This window comes from Ascidia mentula, chromosome 8 (assembly GCF_947561715.1).
Source record: "Ascidia mentula chromosome 8, kaAscMent1.1, whole genome shotgun sequence".
Classification (NCBI taxonomy): Eukaryota; Metazoa; Chordata; class Ascidiacea; order Phlebobranchia; family Ascidiidae; genus Ascidia; species Ascidia mentula.
This window is the reverse complement of record NC_138573.1, coordinates 13490283-13511338: the sequence shown is the minus strand read 5'-3', so window position 1 is coordinate 13511338 and position 21056 is coordinate 13490283. Positions and strand designations below refer to the sequence as shown.

Here is a 21056-nt window from a genome sequence, read left to right as displayed (position 1 = left end):
TGTCATTGATTTAAAGGGTATATGCAAAGTTGTTTGTCTTTTTGCTGTTTGCGAATAGCATGAATGTTTTTTTTGCTGCTAACTGTTAGTTTGTTGGAATATCACGTTCGATATTTGCAACCTTTTCTAAATCCCTTACATTTTTGCATGACATGATCAGACATGTGTCATCTGCGAATAATCTTGTGCAGAATGAGGAGGCGCAAGGCGAATCATTTACATAAATGAGAAGCAGAAGGGGTCCTAGAGAAGATCCTTGGGGAACGCCGCATTCCACGTCACAGACATTGGAGTGGAAATTGTAAATTTTAGTGTATTGTTGCCTGCCAGTGAGATAGTTTTCAAAAAAGCTTTTAATTTTTTCCCGGAATCCGTAAAACTCTAATTTTTGCAGAATGATTTTGTGGTTGAAGGTATCAAATGCCATTGATAAATCCAGGAAAATTGCACACAATTTTAGCAAAAACTGGTATTAGCGATATCGGTCTACATTTTTTGGTCCCCTCCCTTGAACAATGGTGATATTTGCGACAGTTTAAGGCAACTTGGGTAACTTGCTGTTTGAATGCAGCATGCAAAGAATTGAAGAGATGACTGGTGCTGCTAGTTTTACTAGGAAAGTGCATGTGACACCGTTTGGTTTGCTTATCATATGATTATTGTGACACGAGGCCTGACGGCACTATTGGTTGAGCATTGCTTGGCCATAGTGTTTCCACCTTGTTTTCTCCGTAAGGTTGCACCTAGTTTGGTGCCCAACGGATGACGGTGATTGTGTAGTCACCACATAGTGGAAGTCTTTACTTGGCCGCTTGGTCAGCAAAGTCGTCTAATAGACATATTTATGATCGCCAAAGTAACGTAGAGCCTATTGAAAAGCCCACCGTATATTGACCGACCACGTAGGTCAGTGCTGGAACACACACAAATAAAGTTTTATGGATTAAGACAGTCTTTTATTCATTCTATTCACGCTTTCTTTTGTTTCCTGTGTAGGTTATTTTAATTTTATGATCTATTTTATTTGCACACAACACACCGCACTTTTCCTTTTGTTTTATTGATTTACCGAACTTACGTTTCATTGAATTTCCTTTCGATTTATATTTATTTGCGCACTGCACAGTCGTATTAAAAGTTTGCCACGTATACGCCCCAGTGGTTACGCTGTTCATTAATTGGTTAATTGACAGTAATCGCGGCAAAAAGCTTCTGACCCAAGTGTAAACATAATCCAATGAGGTGACCCAAATGATTTATCCATCGAATGTTCTCGAGTAAACTGATTCATGCGACACTTTCACGTGTTGTAATGGCTGTGCGCATGTAAACCAATTGTTAACAAGGCTCTATTCATACTTGACTCGCTTTTCCCACTTGGTTAATACATACATTTATGTTGCAAACATAAACATGAAGTGCACTTATACATTTATTGTTAAAAGGATTTGAATTATAACAAGAATTACAATCACAACAATAAAATCAACAACTACGCAGTTACAGCTTATAACTAAAGATATTGCGATTACAAATCATACACAAATATAGCTACATACAGAGCAATTTTCTTTTATTAAATTTACAGGATTAAACACCGTTTGTACTTTTCTTTTAACTCTTCATGTTCTTTTGTAAGAACCTCCTCGATCTTCCGTATATCAGTTTCATTCCCGTTAATTTCTTTTATTTGTGAGATGTATCCATTCTTGAGCTCTTCATTCCAACGTTCAAGTTCAGCTACCTTTCCAAATGTGACGCCTCCAATCATCTATCAAATTAATGTAAGAAGACGGGTAATTTTATATTGAGCTACTCGTAAAATACCAGGAAACGTTCTAATAACCATTGTTAGCTGATGCAGAATGTAAGTGGGTAATATTTGCGTTACAGCGTAACAAAAGTAAGTATTTCATAGAAACTTAAATATTCCAGTAGGACTCCAGTTATCTGTTAGGTCATCGAAGTGCCATTAAATAATGGAGTTGGGAGGCGTCGTTCGTAAAATAATTAAAAATAAAATAAAAGCCAAATATTTTAGGCCAGGAATGCCTACATCCAAAAAGTCTCTGATACGAATCTATAAGTCGGAAATGTTCGAAAAATGTTTCAGTTCAATTTGTCAAATCGGATTAATACATCATTTTATACATTTTGTAATTTTGCTTTTATCGCTAAAATTCAATGTATTTTGTTCATCTTTAGCTGCTGCACTGGTTACCAGATAGGTTGTTTGATCTGATGCCCATTCAAAAGACATGCATCGGAGTGCAAGTCACGGTTAATGCTTAAATATTTCTGATTTAATAAAACGGACTGATTACCCTTTCGCAGGTGCTTCGGTACTCTTTTCGCAAACTTGTTATTTTGTTGCTGATATGTTTCTGCAGTAACACAAAACAATAGTCATACATGGTCAATAGGCGCACAAAGCGTTTTTAACAACAGGCCAGCATCTGCAGTCTATGGTTTAGATGTAAATTTTTCAGTCATACATGATCAATAGAGTTTGTGATACCATTTTGTAATTGGAACCATAAATTGTATGTTATTGGGACTTAATTGACATACAGGTACAGTGAAGTGCAATAAGAGAATTAAGTATTTAATAAGATTTTCCGTTATTGTTTTTCGTAATAAAGTTATTATAGAATTAAAATAAAGGGCTGAAAACTGTAAAACTCGCGACAGGATGCATGCTTGGATACAATTGGCTTTTGACAATGACTTTTACTTAAGCATGGGCTGCATGTACACAACGATTTTTGTCTGCCATACCTCTTTATCCTTAATAGACATTTGAAAGTCCTCCTCAATGCTTTTTAAATTGGCTCTTGTGTCTGCTTTGTATGAATGGCCTTGAAATTTAATTTCACACTGCAGCAGTTTTGTTTCATACATTTCCAATTCCTTGCTTGCTTTTCTAGATGCAATATTGGTCGCCTCTCCACTTGAGATTGGTTCGCTAAGCACCTGTTCGCATTTGAAGAACCAGTAATTTGATGGGAAAATAATGACGTGATCGCAATAAAAAGAGTGGTTGCTTACTTTTTGCAATTCCTCTGTAAAGTTTCGAATTGCTTCAGATTTGGCCTTCTCACAAAATACGTCAATTATCGCCTGCGGGAGAAATCGTTTAATTGTTATTTTACTGTAATTAAAAAATCTGATTGCTAGTTTCAACATACTTTGTTTCTACAGTTTTTCGATTTGATATCACTTTGAGCTCTGTCCAAACTTTCCATCAGCTTATTTTGAATAATCCCAAGTACGTCTTCGGGAATTTGATCGTCATTTTGCAAAAAACTATTTAACGCTCTTTGTCTTTCCGTTTTTATTTTCGTGTCCATTTCATGGTCCTCGTAGTATTGCTTATCAGTCTTAAAACATTTTTTTTTTAAAATTAGTTATGGTGGCTGCTAAATACAAACTGTGTCGGCTATATTCCAACTTACATCAGAAAACGCTAGTTGGAACATGCTCAACGTGATATCTGCACGTTTCTCAGCTTTTGTTTTCAGGTCTTTCTGTAAATATGCGTTAATTTTTTGTAAGTTTTCGTTTACAAGATATTCTAAGTAGAAGTTCGTAAAATTACGAGACACGTTTCCTTCCCACTGTCGTACAGCGGTCTAAGTCCGGACCTTTTAAGGGGTCTCACTCGTTCAATTGGAAATTTATCAACTATTATTTTTTGCATATTTTTTTTTACTTTAACTCGGAAAAAAAATTATTGGCATATGTATGGGGAAGGGTAGTAAGGGTCACCCTTGTAAAATGCTTTTATCTGATTTAATATCAAAAGCACAAGTTGATCTGAATATTCAACTAAAAACCACCTCGTGGGTAAATTTGTCATTGTTTTCAAACACTTGGCATTGTGCGAGGAACTATTTTTTTTCCTTTTAGCACAGTGGCATGCGGTTTGTAAAATGAATTTGGCGTTGTGGAACAAGGGCAAGAATATTGTCGTTGTTAAACACGATGCAAACAGTAATTATATGCCCCCACAACTTTCACCCCAAAAATCAGACCACGCGAATATGCACAGGGGAAAAGCGGATTCATTTTGTTTGCATGTTTTTAAAGAAAATTAGTAGGCCCTTAATACAATTATTAGATTAGGCTTTGCTATTTGATATCTAAAAAGGTGCTGTTAGTTTGCCACATATAAAATATTAATAATATAGCCTACAAAACAATTATTTATTGCAGGCCAACATATAAAAAGTATGTTTTGCAAGCTGCAAACAAGCAACCGTCGAACCAAAACAAAACAGTCTCGCGTAAATTTTAAGCTTGAGCTTTACCTTGTTTTTTGATCAAAACTATCGAATTTATATTGTAGGTTAGGCATCTAGGTCTGACTTACAATATTACTTTAAAACATATCTATTTGTGCAGTTGTTAGGGCATACGTTCGTCTTACCTGCTTCTTTTCTATATCCTGAAGAAAGTTTTCTTTTGAGACATTCAAATCGCGAAATGTATCATTTTCATATGAGAGCGGGTCAAATTTTGTTTTGTATTGGCGCAACTGGGCCTTGTATGATTGAAGTGTTTTGTTCATTTTATTAGAAGCCATTTCGTGCATTTTCTCGAAACTGGACGTTTCACGAATAATCTAGTAAAAATGGCACATGTTAATGATTAAATACCAGCTACAAGAAACAACAGGAGTTCGTACTTTGTCCAATTCATCTCTTAGATTTTGCAGGGCTTCCTTCTTTGCGCTTTCACAAAACATCTGAACCAAATCCTAAACGTATTAACAAGTAGGTTAGTGTATGCCATCTTTGATTAACAGTGTACGTAATCAAAATAAAGTTTGACTACAAAACATTCTTCGGAACTTTCCCTTGGTATGAGTTGTAGTATTATTTTAACTAAGTTGTATGAACAGCTAATGTATTGTTGAGGTATGTCGCAATTTTTTTCAATAAAGGATTTGCAAAGTAGGCTTAATAATAATCCAAATGGTTTAGAAGACCAATTGGACTAGGTAGTTGTGATGTAACCCTACCGGTTTCACTTTAACAGACCTAATGTGTTAAGTACAGTCCAAACAGTGTGGCGGCCTTAAAATGTATTTTTGGGTTGGTCCATTTTAAGGATGACGATTTTTCCAAAGTTCATAGGATAAGGTCCAGTTTTCAATGACACTTCGCCGTAACAATGTTGATAGCTATTTGCACATACCTTGTTTGCAGAATTTTTCTTCAAGTATTGGTCTTGAGCTTGTTCCAATTTTTGCTCCAATTCATGTTGATGGATTTCAATTATATCATTGGGTACGTCATCGGCACCTGATTTAAAATTGTTTAGGACCTTTTGCTTTTCATTTATTAATTGCAATTTTAGTTCTTCGTCCGTGTACAAGTGTTGATTAACCTGAATACGGTAGTGGATGGGTAAGTCAGAATTATTGATGTTTTAACTCGGAACTTACACAATTGAAGGTTTCTTCAAACATAGAAAATGCTGAATTTGCAAGATTTTTTGCCTTTTTCTCAAATTTTGTCTGTAAAACAAACAAGAATCACCATGTTTGTAAAAGTATTTTGAGCCCTTTCAATACAGTATGGCATCTTCACAATAAAAGTGATGAGGACACCTCATCCGTTTTTAAAAAACTGAAAAAATATGTCTCAAAATATATTTATGCGTATTCCGCTAATACGGTGGCCCGTAAGGGAAACGCACGAAAAAGTTTAAATCGGTAAATATATTTTAAAATCGACGAATGTATTGCGATCGGAGTTTCAATATTCGCCGATCGGAGTTTTTATATTTTCTATTGGTGAGTATTTGCGCATAAACACACATGCTTTGAAACTACTGTCATTTCGGCAAAATGATTTTTTTCAACGAAATATATTTCACGCACGAGTGAACACAACGAATAAAAAATGTCAATTGATTGTGGGTAAAAATATTTTTCTGTGGGGGACACAGTTTCAACGATGAGACTTAACCTGCGTAAACCTCTGTCATCAATAACTGATTTTTATGATAATGAAACAATAGGTATTGCAAAATCAATCACGTTCATTGGTTTGTTTCATACACAACTCAGTGCTTGCGGTAAAGGTTATATCGCTGGGAAACTTGAAAACTGTTGAGATTTTAACTTATACCACGTTCATCTGCATGCTCCAGGCAAGCTATGTGCAAAATTTATAAAAATCCTACGGCCCGGAAAGGTTTCTAATGTTCGCCTGTATCAAGCGACTGCACCACTATCTGCTTCGTGTATGTTCGCATCTAAATTTGCAAGTATTGTTGCCTCAATATATCCCTATATGAAAAAAACGAATAGTCAGAATTGACAACGGATGAGTGCTAAAGTTACATTTGATGTTTTTGGTTGGTCATTTTGTTTTAATTTGTGTATATAATCGATTGTTTTTTTTTGATAAATCCTTTGAAGTTGTGTTCACTCGTGCGTGAAACATATTTTGTTGAAAAAAAATCATTTCGCCGAAATGACAGTAGTTTCAAAGCATGTGTGTTTATGCGTAAATACTCACCAATAGAAAATATAAAAACTCCGATCGGCGAATACTGAAACTCCGATCGGCGAATTTTGAAATTCCGATCAGCGAATATTGAAGCTCCTATCGGTAAATCTTGAAACTCCGATTGCAATGCATATGCCGATTTTAAAATATATTTACCGATTTAAACTTTTTCGTGCGTTGCCCTTACGGGCCACCGTATGCTAACGATAAAATATCCTGGAATAAATAAATGAAAAAAGGTAAGTGGCAAAGTATTTCAACACTGTTTGCAAAAAGTAGGTATCTGGTATGAATGTCAACTTGCCTGCTTATCTTTTAGTTCCTTTACAAAGTCTTTTTTCTGGTTTTGCAGAATGTTGCCAGCATCTTCTTCATATGCCTGCGTGTTAAATTTTATTTCGTACCGCTGTAGTTTTGTTTTGTACATTTGGAATGCCTCGTCTCTCCTCTCGTCGGCCAGCCTTTCTGCTTCTGTCATTGTGATTGTTTTACTGGGCACCTATTAACGTTTATTAAACGCATTTTTTGTTTCATAAAGTAGTGCTCAACGTCACACAAGACAACATACTTTTTGCAGTTCCGTGTTTAGATTTAGAATTGCTTCAGTTTTTGCGGTGTCGCAGAGTAGATTAATTTGTGCCTGTGCGAAACAAACTTTATTTTAAAGTATTTGCAAATTCATTTCCAATTCCTTACCTTATTCAACATATTTTGGCGTTGAAATTCAATTTCGGCTTTGTCCAAGTTTTCCACTAATGTTTTGTAAACATCTTTGAGCATGTCTTCCGGAATTTCGTCTTCAATGGCTGAGAAATACTTCAGAGCTCTATCCTTTTCTTGTTTTAATTTTTCGTCCATCTCGTACTCCACGCAATATTGCTTATCATTCTTAATGTAGTTTGGCAACACAGTAAAAAACGTAGGAATAAGCTACGTAGAAACTTACAGCAGTAAAGACTTCTTTGAACATGCTTAGCGCAGCATCACCCCGCCGGACTGCTTTTTTTTTGAGATCTTTCTGCAAATCAAAACTTGATTACTTTCACACTACGTTTTGAAAGCTGTTACAATAAGACAGAGCAGTTTACTTGCTATACAGGACTTAAGTACTATTGTTTAGTTACGAATAAATTACCAGAAATCGGAGAACCAAAATCTATACTACAGATTTAAACAAAAGTTTAAAACCCTAAATACATGTTTTATGCATGAACTATTGATTTGAGCAACATATACAATTTTACCTGCTGTTTTTCAATCTCCTGAATGTGTTGTTTTTTCAGCATATGTAAATACTCTTGTGTCTGATTTTCATACAACAGAGTGTCAAATTTTGTTGTGTATTGGTGTAGTTCAGCTTTATAAGCTAGAAATACTTTGTTCGCAGCAGAAGAAGCATTTTCGTGCATTGTCTCTAAATTGGATGACATATCATTGACCTGGGCGAGTTTGAAATGATAAATTAGTTAATCTCAGGCAATGTAACCAAACTTGTTCGTACGTTACGCAGTTCGGCTTTTAGATTTTGCACAGCATCATTTCTTGCGTTTTCGCAAAAGAGTTGAATCAACTCCTAAAAGTATTTTAAATTTGTCTACAAGCATACACATTTTGTAATTTGGGATATTTCACATGTAGGCTATACCTTGTTTGCAGAGTTTTTCTGTCTGTATTGTGTTTGAGCGTTTTTCAAATTTTCCTCAAGATGACGTCGGTGTGATCTACGTATGTGATCCGGTATGTCATCAGCAGAGGATTGAAAATGATTTAGAACCTTTTGTTTTTCGTTCTCCAATTGTGATTCCAGCTCCTCATCGGTGTATAATTGATTAACCTGTAAATAATCATGGTTGGATGATGTAGAACATTTTACAATTTAAATTAGAACCTACACAAACAAAGGTTTCTTCAAACATAGAAAATGCTGCATTTTCAAGCACTTTTGCCCTTTTTTCCAGTTCGTTCTACAAAAAATGGAATGAATATTAAATTTATGATAAAGTTTATGATATTAAAACACAATTGCTTCGTCATAGTCTTATTCTATTCCATGATGCTATATTGTTAAAGAAAAAAAAAAGACTCAGGTATGTCGGTTAAACAGCCATGGCAATTGTATTTGTACTATGAGAACTTATGATTTATTAATTGCTTAACTAGAACTTTATTAGCGTAAATACATGTCTTACCTGCTTCTCGTTTACCAACTTAACGAACTCGTTTTCAAGACTTCGAAACATAGCAGTGGCGTCTTCTTCGTATTCTCGGGTGTTAAAATCTATTTCACACTCTTGCAGCTTCGTTTTATACATTTTAATAGCTTCATTTGTTTTGCTTGATGCCAATTTCTGTGCTTCCGTGTCTGTGATCGGTTCAACAAGCATCTGCTCATAAAATATATTGTTTGATTCAACATCTTATCTACCTACACATGCAATCTTATGACATTAGCATACTTTTTGCAGTTCCTTGTCTAAATTTTGTTTTGCTTCAGTTTTTGCTTTTTCACAAAAAAGTTGAATCACCTTCTACATGGAACAAAATGATTTTTTATTTACTCTTTGTGTATTTACTTCTTATTTCAAATTTATACTTTGTTAGTAGAGTTTTTAGTTTTCAATTCGCTTTGTGCTTTGTCCAACTTTTCGTTTAACTTATTTTCAACGTTTTTAAGTATGTGGGCGGGAATGTCATTGACATTTGTTAAAAAAGTGTTTAAAACTCTTGATTTCTCTCCTTTTAAATTTTTCTCCATGGTTTTTTCGTCGTAACACGTCTTGTCAACCTAAACGTATAGTTCGTAATGTTAGTTTCAACGTTGATGTTTTTCATATGAAAACTTACAGAAATGAAGTTTTCTCGGAAATTGTTGTATGCAAAATCTCCTTGATGCTCGGCCTTTGCTTCCAGGTGTTTCTACATATAAATGATAGAAATGTATTTCAAACAGTGCTTTGTTTCATATAGTTATTAAAGTGATTCTTTCGCAAGAGTAAATGGTTGTTGCGCGATCTTAGCATATAATATAGATTGTCGCATAATTTCTTTCACATACTAGCATGTGTTGTTAACGCAAAAGTAATTTGACTTGGGGCGTAATAGAGTTACTTGTAGCAGCATTCTACTTTCATTTTCTACAATTCATTTTATTTTTGAGTGGCGAATGTGTGGACGTGTTTTACTTGGCATGAAAATTTTCACTGGACAACACCAGCGACAATTACAAAAATAACAGCACTAGACTCTCAGACGTAACAGCATACAAATGTCGTTATAATAATAAAATTTTATGCCCAAGTAAAACACGTCCACACACTAGGCACTCAATGTAAATTATAAAAAAAGACTTGTTGTTAAGAAGATCTTATCAACCATTTTTGTGTGTACAACAACTTACGTGTAAGTAGATTGATTAGTAAACAAAGAATTTTTTGTATGCTGTAGGTGAAATTTGAGGTGAAGTTTTAGAGAAATATAAACTGTCTAGTTGAATTAAGTGAAAAGTTGATGATAAAAAAAAGAATTTAAACAAAATTTGAATTGCAAGACAATAATCCACGTCTGGGCTAAACCGGTTGAAGAAAAAATTAATGTAACACAAGAGGTCCAAACAACAAATTCACAAATGGGGGTCCAGGGCCAAAAAAGTTTGAAAACCCTGTTCTAAGGGGATAGCTAGAGTGGTGCTCATCAGAAACGTGTGGTGTAATCGCTATGTATAATGTTGGTGGGATGTCATACACCCATATCTGCGCAATGTAACCGTGTACACTCATTAGTGCTTCTTTTTAGTGACTGAGACCAACTGAACTGATCAAGGACACATTTGTGTTTGGATTATCTGTTGTAATATGTCTTTGAATAAGATCTTAGCTTTTTCTTTCCTGTTCAAATAAACATTAACATATTTCTGGACCAATGTTTAAATAAACGTCAAAGTCGTTCTTTGTCGTCCTGATACGGTAAAGCAGGTGAAATTCAATCTGTACGTTTTCAAAAGTCAGGGTTAAACTGTACAAAGTAAGTGCCAAATTTGTGAAAATCACTTAGGTCACACTTGTCGTTAGCCCAGCAGAACAGGACGCGTTTAACAAGTGCGAACGAAAACGACATTGGTGTGTGACATGATTTCGGTACAGTATGTAAGTTGGATTGACTTTCCAACCTTCGAATGTAGCATAGTCATTTTTGTTACACCCATGATAAGGTTTAATAGGTGTACCGTGATGGTAGCTTCTTTGCGTTCAAATATCATTTACATTTTGCAACACCGTACCTGTTTTTTCTCAAAATTTTGTATAAAGCTTTCCTCTAGTTTATGCAAAGTGTCGTCAATTTCGTTTTCGTACGTGGATGTGTCAAACTTGACTTTGTGCCCTTGTAATTTTTTCTTGTATAGTCGAAGTGCTTCGTTTGTTGCAGCGGGTGCCTTTTTGTGCACAATGTCAACAGTGAATGATGGATCATCAAGCATCTGCATAATAAATAAAATACATCTTTTTTATAGTTAAAATTGTTTGTGAAGTTATTTCTTCATTATTTACTTTATCCTGTTCCTCTTTTAAAGTTTGAATGGCTTCATTTTTTGCATTGTCACAAAATAGCTCAATAAAATCCTGTAAAAATACGAAATCTGATGTTAGTAATTTTATTTATAAACGTCCTTGATCATTACTTTGTTTGAGGAGTTTTTGCTTTTGTATTGGGCTTGAGCTTTGCACAAGTTTGTTTTTAAACTTTGGTGGATGTTTTGCAGTATATGTTGTGGTACGTCATCGGCATTGGCTAAAAAATGTTTTAGCGCTCTTTCTTTCTCAGTCGTAATTTTTTTTTGTAAATCTTGTTCCTCGTAGTATTGTTTGGCAACCTAAAATGCATAGCTTGGTTATTTACAACATCAATACCACAAGCCATGCAGCTTACAGAATCCAGTGCTTCCTCAAACATATTTAACGCTGAAATTGCGTGTTTCTCAGCTTTCAGCTCCATGCCTTTCTAAGTTAATGTTAACCATAAATCAGGTTAGTATAAATTTGATTTGCGATATGCCTCTATACCTTTGCCCTATTGTATACATTTACTGCATGATACTCATGTTCAAAACGAAGTTCTCTCTCAAGGTTTTTACGCGCTTCTAGCAACTCGTCATGTAAATCGTTTGCTTCGACTTGGTCAAATTTTTTTAGGACCTCATGCTTTAGTTCCTCAGTGAACATCATAAATTCACTTTCTTCAAGGTTTTGCGTAGCTTTCTGCAAAAACAAAGCAATGTGTTCAATTGTCGATTACTTAAAAATATGAAACGCATCCTGGTTTAATTGTGGTGTTTTGAAATTACCTCGAATAGTTGACTGGAAAATTCATGCAACAACTCATCCTGTTTCAATTTTATTTTGAGTATTTCTTTTTTCTATAATCAGATCGTGTGGTTGTTGTTTATTGTTAAAAAAACTCAAGAATTTACCTGAAACTTTTTGTTTGCAGAGGAAAGAGCTATCCATTCTGATTTTATTGCATTGTTTAAGTTTGATTCAAAATCCTTAAATTGGTATAACCTTTGACTCTTTGCCTTTTCTTTGAATTCTTTTAGTGCTTCACTCTGCATGCTTTCGTGCTCCGTTATAAGAGTATGATAATCAACGTAACCTCTGGAGCATATCTAAAGGAACAACACAAAAATACAGTAACTATGAATTCGGTTTTGTTATAAAGCCGATATTTGTATGTCTAAAGAAATAACCATCGTAAATACCTCAGCCATTTTGGACTGGTAACTGCGTTGAGCTTCTAGTATGTGTTTGGCTGCTCTCTCATTAGCAACTTCCTAGAGAAAGGTTATACTTTACTGTGTGCTACAATTGAACAACACAAAAACGAACACTACACTACATGCCTGTTTTTTCTTATTGGTTGCAATAAATTCTTGCTTGGCATCTTCGATTTTCCCGACAAGATCATTTCGTTGCTCTTGTTTGAAATGTGTAGATTTTCCTGTGTCATTTATATCAAATTGGTATATGGCCCTATCACTAGCTTGAGTGTGAACGTCTTCCAGCCACTCGTCAGTGGCGGCTTGCTTCAATCTCTACATTAAAAACGTGTTTGTGTGCATAGTTGAGGACTGGATATCAGCGGCTTTAGCGTATTAAACCACTATGTAATACCATTTAGGCTATTACTTCCAGCATAGAATTACTATACCTTTGACATGTACTGCATGTATACATTTAGACAATCACTTGACAAAGCAGAGACGGATTCCTTTATTTTTTCCTAAAAAAATGAAACAAAGTCCAAACGAAAACTCTATATTTCTAAAAAAACGTTATTCCAATTTACCTTATTTCTGGAAAATGCATGTGAATTATGATGATGCTCTTCCATAATCATAGTTTTTAGTTTTTCAATATGTTCAGTGCGTTCGTCTTGAAATTTTTTCATTGTGCTGGTTTCAGTTTCATAATTCGTTACAACTTTATGTAATTGGGTTTCGTGCTCTTTGTCGAAGTCTTGCTCATCATTACCGTTACGAAATATCTCATGAAGCTATTTGGTAAAAGCAAGAATTAAACCATGAAAAGATTGGCTAGTATTGCTAAAATGGTACTAATAAAAGCATACCTGCTTTGTCATGGCATCTCGGTAATGTTTTAAGCTTTTTTGCAATAACTGCTCCAATTGGAGTTCCATGTTTTTCTGTCAAAAATGTATACCAAACTATTTGAAGGTTTATTTTTACTAAAATTCTTAAATTGTTTTTACGAATGGGGACGCCCCAACCAAGTGTTTTCAACAATCAATGTGTACACTGCAGCAATAACTACATGATCAAGGCGCAGTAGTATATAGCGCGAAACTTGTCGCATTAGTAACTAATTAGAATGGGTGAGCAGTCGAGATCAGCTGTGTTGCTCAGTGATTATGCTAAACTGGTAATAAACGGTCAGTGCTCAGTTAAAGCCTTCACTGCTCACGGAGCAGCCTGGCGCATGTTTGGCCGTGTGAGGTTATATTAGCGAACTGATGTTTGTTTGTTTGTTTTCGCTCTGTGTGTGTGATTGTCGGAAAAGTTTAAGCCCACTTTCATCAAAACGATCATATAGCAAAAATTAAAACCTTATTACAACGATGATATCTATGGCTCAGTTACACCAAGCATGAGGTGCCGATATATCCTGATTATTTTTGGCCAATTACTTTGCTTGCCTCGACACAGTGTTGTATTACGATGCTATGAATGGGAAAATTGTTAATTGTCCTCTTCTTTCTAATCTCGAGCGGACGTGGGCACAGGTGTTTGACTTTCGACTTGACTGGAAGCATTTCACGCAACTTTTCAGACTTGTTTATTGGGTTAAAGTTTGTTTATTGGTTGGTTTGCTGAGATACATGCTTTATTATCAGCTTTGCAATTGAACAACGAAGGAAAAGTCCCCCAGCGAAAAGAGGGCGGTTGAAAAAGAAAGCTCCCAAGCGATAGAGAGGGTATGTACATGCTTTTTAATCAGCTTTGCAATTGAGCAACAAAAAAACGTCCACAGAGAAAAGAGGGCGGTTGAAAAAGAAAGCTCCCAAGAGATAGAGAAAGTAGGTACATGCTTTTTAATCAGCTTTGCAACAGAGCAACTAAAAAAATCCCATAGCAAAAAGAGGGCAGATGAAAAAGAAAGCTCCCAATCAAAAAAAGGGCGTAGGTACATGCTTTATAATCAGCTTTGCAATTGAACAAAAAAAAGTCCCCCAGAGAAAAGAGGGCGGTTGAAAAAGAAAGCTCCCAAGAGATAGAGAAAGTATAAATGCTTTATAATTAGCTTTGCAATTGAACAACAACAAAACGAGTCCCACATTGAAAAGAAGGCGATTGAAAAAGAAAGCTCCCAAGCGATAGAGAGGGTGGATACATGCTTTCTAATCAGATTTGCAATTGAACTACGAAAGAAAAGTCCCCCAGCGAAAAGAGGGCGGTTGAAAAAGAAAGCTCCCAAGCGATAGTGAGGAAGGTACATGCTTAATAATCAGCTTTGCAATTGAACAACAACAAAAAAAGTCCCACAGAGAAAAGCGGGCGGTTGAAAAGAAAGCTCCCAAGCGATAGAGAAAGTAGGTACGGACTTTATAATCAGCTTTGCAATTGAACAACGAAAGAAAAGTCCCCCAGCGAAAAGAGGGCGGTTGAAAAAGAAAGCTCCCAAGCGATAGAGAAAGTAGGTACATGCTTTATAATCAGTTTTGCAATTGAACAACAAAAAAAAGTCACACAGAGAAAAGAAAGCGTTTAAAAAAGAAAGCTTCCAAGCGGTAGAGAAAGTAGGTACATGGTTTATAATCAGCTTTGCAATTGAACAACAAAAAAACGTCCCCCAACGAAAAGAGCGCGGTTGAAAAAGAAAGCTCCCAAGCGATAGAGAGGGTAGGTACATGCTTTATAATTAGCTTTGCAACAGAGCAACTAAAACAATCCCCTAGCAAAAAGAGGGCAGATGAAAAAGAAAGCTCCCAAGCAAAAAAAAGAGCGTAGGTACATGCTTTTTAATCAGCTTTGCAATTGAACAACAAAAAAAAAGTCCCACAGAGAAAAAAAGGCAGTTGAAAAAGAAAGCTCCTAAGCGATAGAGAGGGTAGGTAAATGCTTTATAATCAGCTTTGCAATTGAACAACAAAAAAAAGTCCCCCAACGAAAAGAGGGCGGTTGAAAAAGAAAGCTCCCCAGCGATAGAGAGGGTAGGTACATGCTTTATAATCAGCTTTGCAATTGAACAACAACAAAAATTTCCCCCAGCGAAAAGAGGGCGGTTGAAAAAGAAAGCTCCCCAGCGATAGAGAGGGTAGGTGCATGCTTTATAATCAGCTTTGCAATTGAACAACAAAAAAAGTCACACAGAGAAAATAAAGCGTTTAAAAAAGAAAGCTTCCAAGCGATAGAGAAAGTAGGTACATGGTTTATAATCAGCTTTGCAATTGAACAACAAAAAAAAGTCCCCCAACGAAAAGAAGGCAGTTGAAAAAGAAAGCTCCCAAGCGATAGAGAGAGTAGGTAAATGCTTGATAATCAGCTTTGCAATTGAACAACGAAAAAAAGTCCCCCAACAAAAAGAAGGCGGTTGAAAAAGAAAGCTCCCCAGCGATAGAGAGGGTAGGTACATGCTTTATAATCAGCTTTGCAATTGAACAACAAAAAAAGTCACACAGAGAAAATAAAGCGTTTAAAAAAGAAAGCTTCCAAGCGATAGAGAAAGTAGGTACATGGTTTATAATCAGCTTTGCAATTGAACAACAAAAAAAGTCCCCCAACGAAAAGAAGGCAGTTGAAAAAGAAAGCTCCCAAGCGATAGAGAGAGTAGGTAAATGCTTGATAATCAGCTTTGCAATTGAACAACGAAAAAAAGTCCCCCAACGAAAAGAAGGCAGTTGAAAAAGAAAGCTCCTAAGCGATAGAGAGGGTAGGTAAATGCTTGATAATCAGCTTTGCAATTGAACAACGAAAAAAAGTCCCCCAACGAAAAGAAGGCAGTTGAAAAAGAAAGCTCCTAAGCGATAGAGAGAGTAGGTAAATGCTTGATAATCAGCTTTGCAATAGAGTGACGAAAAACAAGTCTCGGTGAACAAACTGAACGTGGTCTTGCCTTAATTTGTTTTTGATGATTAGGTTTAATCACTTTTATTTTATGGACTTTTCTGCGGGATTTGTCAAAAATTTTTAACATAACAATATTTTGAGTCGTTTAACGCTCGTCCATATGGAAACGTGTGATCGTTCTTAAGAAATCGTGCACATATGGTTCAACACCATGGTAATCAACCTTGGTCCGAACATTTTTGACTCCAGTATGGAAATACATTTGTACACCTTTTGCTAAACGTTAAAAAACTTTCGACGATGTTGATGATCCTCCTTTTTAGTGTAGAATTTAAAACACAGTCAAGCAAAAGTCTAAACAAACATGTTTGTCATCAAAATTTATGTACAACAAACCTTTTTTCGTTCGTTATCAAATTCCAAGTTGCGTTTTTGCTCATGATAAAAGTCAAATATTTGCAACTTGACGTTTTCATTATCGCGAGATAGACAAGTTTCCAAAAGTTTTTCACTTTCACTGGTTTCAGCAAATTGGCGACAATTTTCATGCAACTCATCTTGTTCTCGTGTGTTTAAATATGTACACCCACGTAGAAGTTCCTATACAAAAAGTTTCATGATATATTTCCGTTCTATAATTTTATGCGAAACTTACCATTTGTTTTTCTCTGTAAAGTCGCTTAGTTTCTGATAAAATTTTAAATGCCAACTGCCGTGACTTTTCCTATAGCAAAAAATAAATAAATTGAAACAGGAAAATTTAATATCAGATGCAATATGCTATATTTACTTTCCAATGGTACATAAACCTTTACAAACCCTAGACTCTATTTAGACTAAATGGCTAATTTTTTTCCAAAATTTTACCATTTGCAGTATAAATCATTACTTTCAAACATTGTTTACACATGGAATTTCATTAACCTGAGATTCACTATCGAGACTAGTTAAGTATTAGACAGTGACAAACTATTACTACGACTGATTACTCGTTTGTCTTCGTAACGTTCGTCACGTTCCTCTTCCATCCTTAGGTCATTCGCCAGTTTTTTTCGGAACGAGTTGACAAAGGATTTCTCGTAATTTTTAGACTTGTCGTCAAACTGACCGAAAGCAAACTGTTTGGCTTCTTCCACAATGTTTGGGAAATCTACGCCATCCTTGTTCGACTGGAAAAAGATTTTACTACATCATTTTTTCTTGGTCTAAATTAGAAAATCAAAAAAACATTATGTGGCAATTTATATTGTTACAGATTAAACTTGATCTGTAATTTTAAACGTTACTAGAACTAAAACCAGAAGCGTGGACACAAAGTTGTTCTAGTAACATTTAAAATTGAATTGATGGTTAACTTGTGTCACGTGAAGAAGTGCTGCTGGTTAGGTAGATTTCATGGAGTAAAACAATTTATTGCTACTTGATCTCTAATGTGGTCAGATTATAACCTCACTGTCTTTAAATCCGCGACAGCAATTAGCCGATAGGAAATATTTGAAACAAAGTGTTTCTGCTCACCGTCAGTTGGTTTATTTACCTTCCTGGAAGCTACTCTTGTGGACGGTGCGCATTGTGCGAACACCATGATAACCACATATCCATCATTAACGAACCGTCAACATTAACAACAAAAGCAGGCAAACAATATAAACTGCTGCAACATCTAACGTGCACAACCTGTCATGAACAATACGTTGGCCAAACCAAAAATAAATTTTCAACAAGATGTTCACAAATTGGTCAAATTAGTATTTACCCGAAGGCAAATTGGGAGGCAACGACAGACGACTCTGCGCCACCATTTTGCAAACGCGCACCAACCGCCAGGAACGCGCCTAAGCAATTCAAGTTGTTTTCGGTGGTATCTTTTACCATTGTTTTTAATGTTTAAATTTCGTTGTGCGTTCGTGCTGCGGGTCGTTATTATTTTGCGTGATCACGTTCTTCGCACTTTCTTATCTTTCTGCTTACGGTGTTAGAGGGCCTTGCTCTGCAGTGAAGTTTGCAGTTGTGTAGATGCAGTGGTAGGGTACATTTTGCTAAATTTTTCATTTTTATTTTTATTTGTTGGCGTATTTTGTGTACATGTAGCTTCAGAGTTTATTAATGCATTTTGTTTGCAGAAACTGATGATGACTACGTAGATAAAATCGAATTTTTACAATTCTAAAAAATAAACCAACTGACGGTGATTAGAAACACTTTGTTTCAAACATTTGGTACAGATTATGTTGTTTAAACAGTATTTTAAGCTTATACGAATTTCATTTAAGGCCGTTTTGATTTGCGGCAAACTAATGTTCCCAATAAACAAAAGCATATGCTGGCAGAAAATACGTTACATGGATTCTAAAAACATCTGCAAACCTAAAGGCGATTTCATTTGTAGAAACATGTTTCGCAAGATTTTAAGGATATAAATGAAGCGAAAGACAAACCTCTGTGTTCAGTCTCTCTCTGAAACAATCTACAGATTCCTGAACAATATTTCCCATTTGTTGCCTATCTTTTATCTACAATTAAATAGGGAAATCCTGTAATATGTAGTAAGCTGGTTTGTAAACAAACTTGTAGTTACCTGTTTAAGTGTGTACTCGTTTGTCAAATCCCTGTATTGCTGTTGGATTTGGGCGTTAAGTTGATTAAAATATTTGTTTTTCAATTCATCGCCAATATCTCCTTGTTCTTCGTTGAACTTGTTGTGTATGTCATTAAGGGCTTGTTCGTGATAAGTTTTAATTTCATTCAGATCAAAATCTTCCACATTTGGTATCTGAAAAGTAGTGGTAAGTATAGTTTCTGTTTACCTGTTTTATGATCTTTTCCGTATATGTAGCACTAATTTTGATATTTAAGCATTATTTCAAATGCCTTTTGTCTGATTGTTTCTGCATATTGCTGGGTTGACTTCTCCACATACTTCTTGCAAGTTCGCTTCAGAGCTTTCTAAAACATAATAGTAGTCTTGATATTCATTCGTTTTTTAGGTTATCAAAAGAAAGTACAAGTTTCATGCTGTTTTCGTGAACGAAATCTAGGAAATGCCTTTTCAATTGAATATCCAGGTCGTTCCGTAATGTATTTTTAAATTTTGAGCCACCCAAAACAACTCTGGACTCAAAAAGATCCAAAACCTCCCGTTGAACTGTTTCCTCGATCAACAACATCTCGTCTTCCTTCAGGTATGTTTTATTTGTCTGCAAATTGTGTATTTGAAGCTAAATGCTTGTGCGTAAAGCGTTTTATACATAGCAAAATTTACGCTTTGTTTCTTTAGTCTCTGCGTGCACAAATTATCACAACTGACAAGAATGTTTGTTGCTACTTGTTCGGCTGTGTTCTGAAAAACAAATAAATAGTTGCAAATATGTATATAATAAAAAATAACGAAAAGGAGGAACGAATCTTCCAATAATATGCAGACTAGCCGTGATTTTAGGAATGTATACAATTCATATCTGACCTGAAAGAGTGTTTTGATCGATGAAATGTTACCGGACCTGATTTCCTTAATTAGGACAGATATATAATCAACAAGATTTTGTCCTGTAGCTGTTTTTTCTCCAATCATTTTGACAACAACTTTCTCTCTAGAAAACAAATCTTGTACCAAGTCATCCAAGTAACCTTTGAACAGTTTGTCCATTTCTAAAACAAGATCGAAATTTGCAAAATTAAAAAAAAATCGTTTGTACAATGTACCTTCAAACACAATTCGATTATTGTCTTTTGATCTTACTGCAATCGCACTTCCGGGATATGGTAATAAAAAGCAAAATACAGTTTCGAAAGTGTCCTTGATATATTGTCTCACATCAATCAAGCCGCCATCATCAGTTTCATCAATATCAAGACATTTTTTTAAAACCTTTTCTCCCCCTTCACGACCAAAACCAATATCTGGATCTTGCCAATCACGAATCAAAAAACATAAACTCTACACAACACGTAATTGATGTTAAATCTAAGTACGTGTTTAAACGCACAGTTATAACCTGAAATGGCTTGTTATTCCTAGTGTCACCAATCCTTGCTGATTGTAAAGCTCTTCCGTAATCCGTGAAGACCTTAAACATATTTTGTGACACGGTTAACTTGCCTATGTTTCAATTTTTTCTCACCTGTAGATACTGAAGATAGTCCTCTTGTATTTGCTGGGATACATTGTAAATTTGTACAGAACTTATCAGTGTACTAAGTGCAAAAACAGCTGTACATTTAGCCAACGACGTTTTATTGTCAAATAACCCTTGCGTATCCATCAAGAAAACGGCAACCTACCGAATTTTACAAATTTAAACAACATCGGGATGACATCATTGGAATAATATTTTCTTACCTTTTTCCCGTTCTGACTTTGTAGTAAAAAGTATTTGCTGTAGATTAATATACCCTGAGTGTCGGGATCCATTCCACCACGCCAATTAAAACCGCCCACATCCACGTCCTTTGTTTCCATCCAACTTACGTTGTTTACCTTAACATTTTCTTGTTTAAATCTATGAAAACCACATTGATTACCCGCTACGCACAAACTTAAACATACCGCGGATTCTTGTAGTGATTCCAAATACTTTATGAACAGATTGAGTATGAATGATTTTCCTTTCCGAAATGCTCCAGCAACGGAATAAATTGCCACTGGCATATCTTTAACATCGCGAAACAGTTCATTTAAGTTTTCCTTGGTTATTTGTTTTCCATCCGCATCGGAAATTAAAATTGCCTTTGGTTGCTTTTTGTTGGTGAAAAGAGAAAATAAATAAATAGTTTAAACATCTTGCCGTTGACCAAAGAAAAAGAAAAAAATCCATATAAATGCAAAGACCTGTTTGGTCGATATGCTACAAGTAAGAAACAACAATTAGGAATATAAACAATAAAGTTTTACCGGTTCCACATCTGGCGTTATGGGAGGAAATCCGGGTTGTGGATTTTCTAATGCAAAAGTGATGAAG

General features: G+C 35.4%; 1 protein-coding gene across 1 annotated transcript; it reads right to left on the bottom strand.

The window, feature by feature from the left end:
* Positions 1 to 1416: 1416 nt before the first annotated feature.
* LOC145912004 (uncharacterized) lies at positions 1417 to 20828 on the bottom strand. Its single transcript, XM_082999435.1, has 48 exons — positions 20645 to 20828; positions 20438 to 20575; positions 20220 to 20375; positions 20094 to 20165; positions 19801 to 20035; positions 19562 to 19746; positions 19361 to 19438; positions 19104 to 19295; positions 18970 to 19044; positions 18677 to 18901; positions 18537 to 18611; positions 17088 to 17267; positions 16754 to 16822; positions 16495 to 16698; positions 13143 to 13217; positions 12861 to 13067; positions 12723 to 12794; positions 12411 to 12606; positions 12274 to 12341; positions 11986 to 12180; positions 11860 to 11931; positions 11579 to 11773; positions 11445 to 11516; positions 11197 to 11388; positions 11066 to 11137; positions 10798 to 10995; positions 9366 to 9437; positions 9115 to 9306; positions 8978 to 9049; positions 8711 to 8905; positions 8414 to 8485; positions 8167 to 8355; positions 8023 to 8094; positions 7766 to 7960; positions 7468 to 7539; positions 7218 to 7409; positions 7090 to 7161; positions 6826 to 7020; positions 5450 to 5521; positions 5200 to 5391; positions 4688 to 4759; positions 4430 to 4624; positions 3456 to 3527; positions 3189 to 3380; positions 3049 to 3120; positions 2779 to 2973; positions 2325 to 2384; positions 1417 to 1771 (listed from the first exon to the last, which is right to left on the bottom strand). The coding sequence occupies exons 1-48, from the start codon at positions 20744 to 20746 to the stop codon at positions 1583 to 1585; spliced, it is 6501 nt and encodes a 2166-aa protein (XP_082855561.1). The 5' UTR covers positions 20747 to 20828; the 3' UTR covers positions 1417 to 1582.
* Between the last annotated feature and the right edge of the window lie 228 nt (positions 20829 to 21056).